Below are 1,861 nucleotides of genomic sequence, written 5' to 3'. Positions count from 1 at the left end.
AAGAAGGAGGGGAGATAAAGACGATAGATGTTTGATAGGAAAGAAGAAGCAAACCACACCAGAGCACCCGCCAACCAACCACTGGATATCCGTCGGAACAGGAATATTGTCAGCATCCTTGCACAAGCGCCTCAGTAATATTTTTACCTTTTGAGAAAATTTTTTTAAAAGGAGCGCCCAGATCAAAACTATTAGGAACTTGTTTCGGTATGGTTTTTTTCCAATTAAAAACGAAGGAAGAAAACAACAATACTGAATGAAAGTAGGCCTACATTGTAAGATGGCCCGTTGTGTCTTTATTCAAATAAAGGCTTCCTCTGATAACCCCCAAAATGGATTTGGACGATAGTAGAATGGTGCTGATAGTTTGTCAGAAGGGTGGAAAATGGAGTGGGGTTGTAACTACATCAGACTTCATTTGAACCCAAGCTTCAATAACCCACATGCCACAGTTACCTTTGTCAGCTGACTGCATCATGGATGTGGAATAAACGAACAATGAGGAGGTGAGGACTGCATTATCTAATGCTAAACATACCATTCACTAAAAAGACATTTGCATTTTTAAAAAAATCATAATAGTCATTCTACTTCACAGGAGAAATATATACGAAGGGAAAAAAGTACGTCTATGTCTATGGTGTAATAGTTAAAACATTCACGGTTAATAAGGACCACACAAGGAATGCTCACTGTTTATGGCAGCATCAAAAGACAGAGAGAACATCTGAGGAACAGCATTCTGGACAACCTTGAACTGGATCACCGTTTCAATGGCAGATGCATCAGTGAAAAAATCCACCTGAGAACCCAAGACGGACTCTGGCGAAAAAAACAAATTTCAAAGAGTGTTGATGAATATTGCAAACTAAAACTAGCAGTGGGCTAAAAATCAAAGAGACAAAGAAAGCTTACACAGAAAAAGATTGTAAGGCGTGCTGACAAAATGAGTTACTTCTTGCAATCCACGAATGGAGATATTGGCAGAAAATCAACACTGACGTCAAACTGGTAAATCTTCAATTCATGCCATTTTTTTCCAGCATAACGTTTCTTTATTTCATTTCATATTACAAATCTCCACATATTTTTGTATTTTTAAAATGTACAATCTACCTCAATTTGACATATTTATTTTCAGAGGGCTACGATCCAAGTAGCACCTCATTTTGTCAGCATGCCTCATATATCTGGCACGAGGCGGTGGAATCAGGCTCTCGTCAATTTTTGGGCATACGTAGTGGATGGTATCATTTTAAGGCCTGTCCATTTTCCTTGTCTTGGATGAAAAGAATATCCATCTATGTTCAATAGAAGTCGAAATATGGGTGATTGAAGAAAATTAGCGAGAATATGGCCGCCAAAGTTGAGTTATTTCTTTAGCTTGAGAGTCTGTGGAAACTAAAAATGTACGTTTCTTCTGCCTTTAATAAACATTTTTCAGTGAAGATCCACACCAAAACGTGCTCTTTAATGGGCATGAAAGGTGTTGTGCCAAAAAACAAAAATTGGATAAAAATTCCAAAACCTGCGGGAAAATGCCAATATCTTGACTTTCATTATTTTGGCATGCGCCTGATTTCACCACGCTGCCTCACTATATTTGTTTTAGAAGAGGATTATATATTATTTAGTAGAGGATATTACGGCCCTCGCAACTACATAAGGTCATATGAGCGGCAAGGGGTGGGTGTCAACAGAGAAGTCTTTACAGGGAATCAGACTTAGACTGCTCACCTCTCTAGCTTCAACAGCACAAAGTCTGCTTCGACTATCAAGGCACCCCGGAAATAGCTGGTCACAAGAGAGTGACAAACATACAAAAGAAGTAGAGGAAAAGGACATTAGTAAGGATCAGGAA

The 1,861-nt window shown here is 38.7% G+C and overlaps 1 protein-coding gene across 1 annotated transcript in view; it reads right to left on the bottom strand.

The window, feature by feature from the left end:
• The window catches only part of LOC101847603 (cubilin), a gene marked incomplete at its 3' end in the record, with an annotated part of 77,567 nt that overhangs the window by 20,650 nt on the left and 55,056 nt on the right, over positions 1–1,861 (bottom strand). The window contains 1 exon segment of the mRNA XM_013086594.2: positions 694–822. Within this exon segment, the coding sequence (XP_012942048.1) occupies positions 694–822 (129 nt within the window).

The sequence above is a fragment of the Aplysia californica genome, unplaced genomic scaffold, assembly GCF_000002075.1.
Source record: "Aplysia californica isolate F4 #8 unplaced genomic scaffold, AplCal3.0 scaffold00484, whole genome shotgun sequence".
Classification (NCBI taxonomy): Eukaryota; Metazoa; Mollusca; class Gastropoda; order Aplysiida; family Aplysiidae; genus Aplysia; species Aplysia californica.
This window is presented reverse-complemented; position numbering and strand designations above follow the sequence as displayed.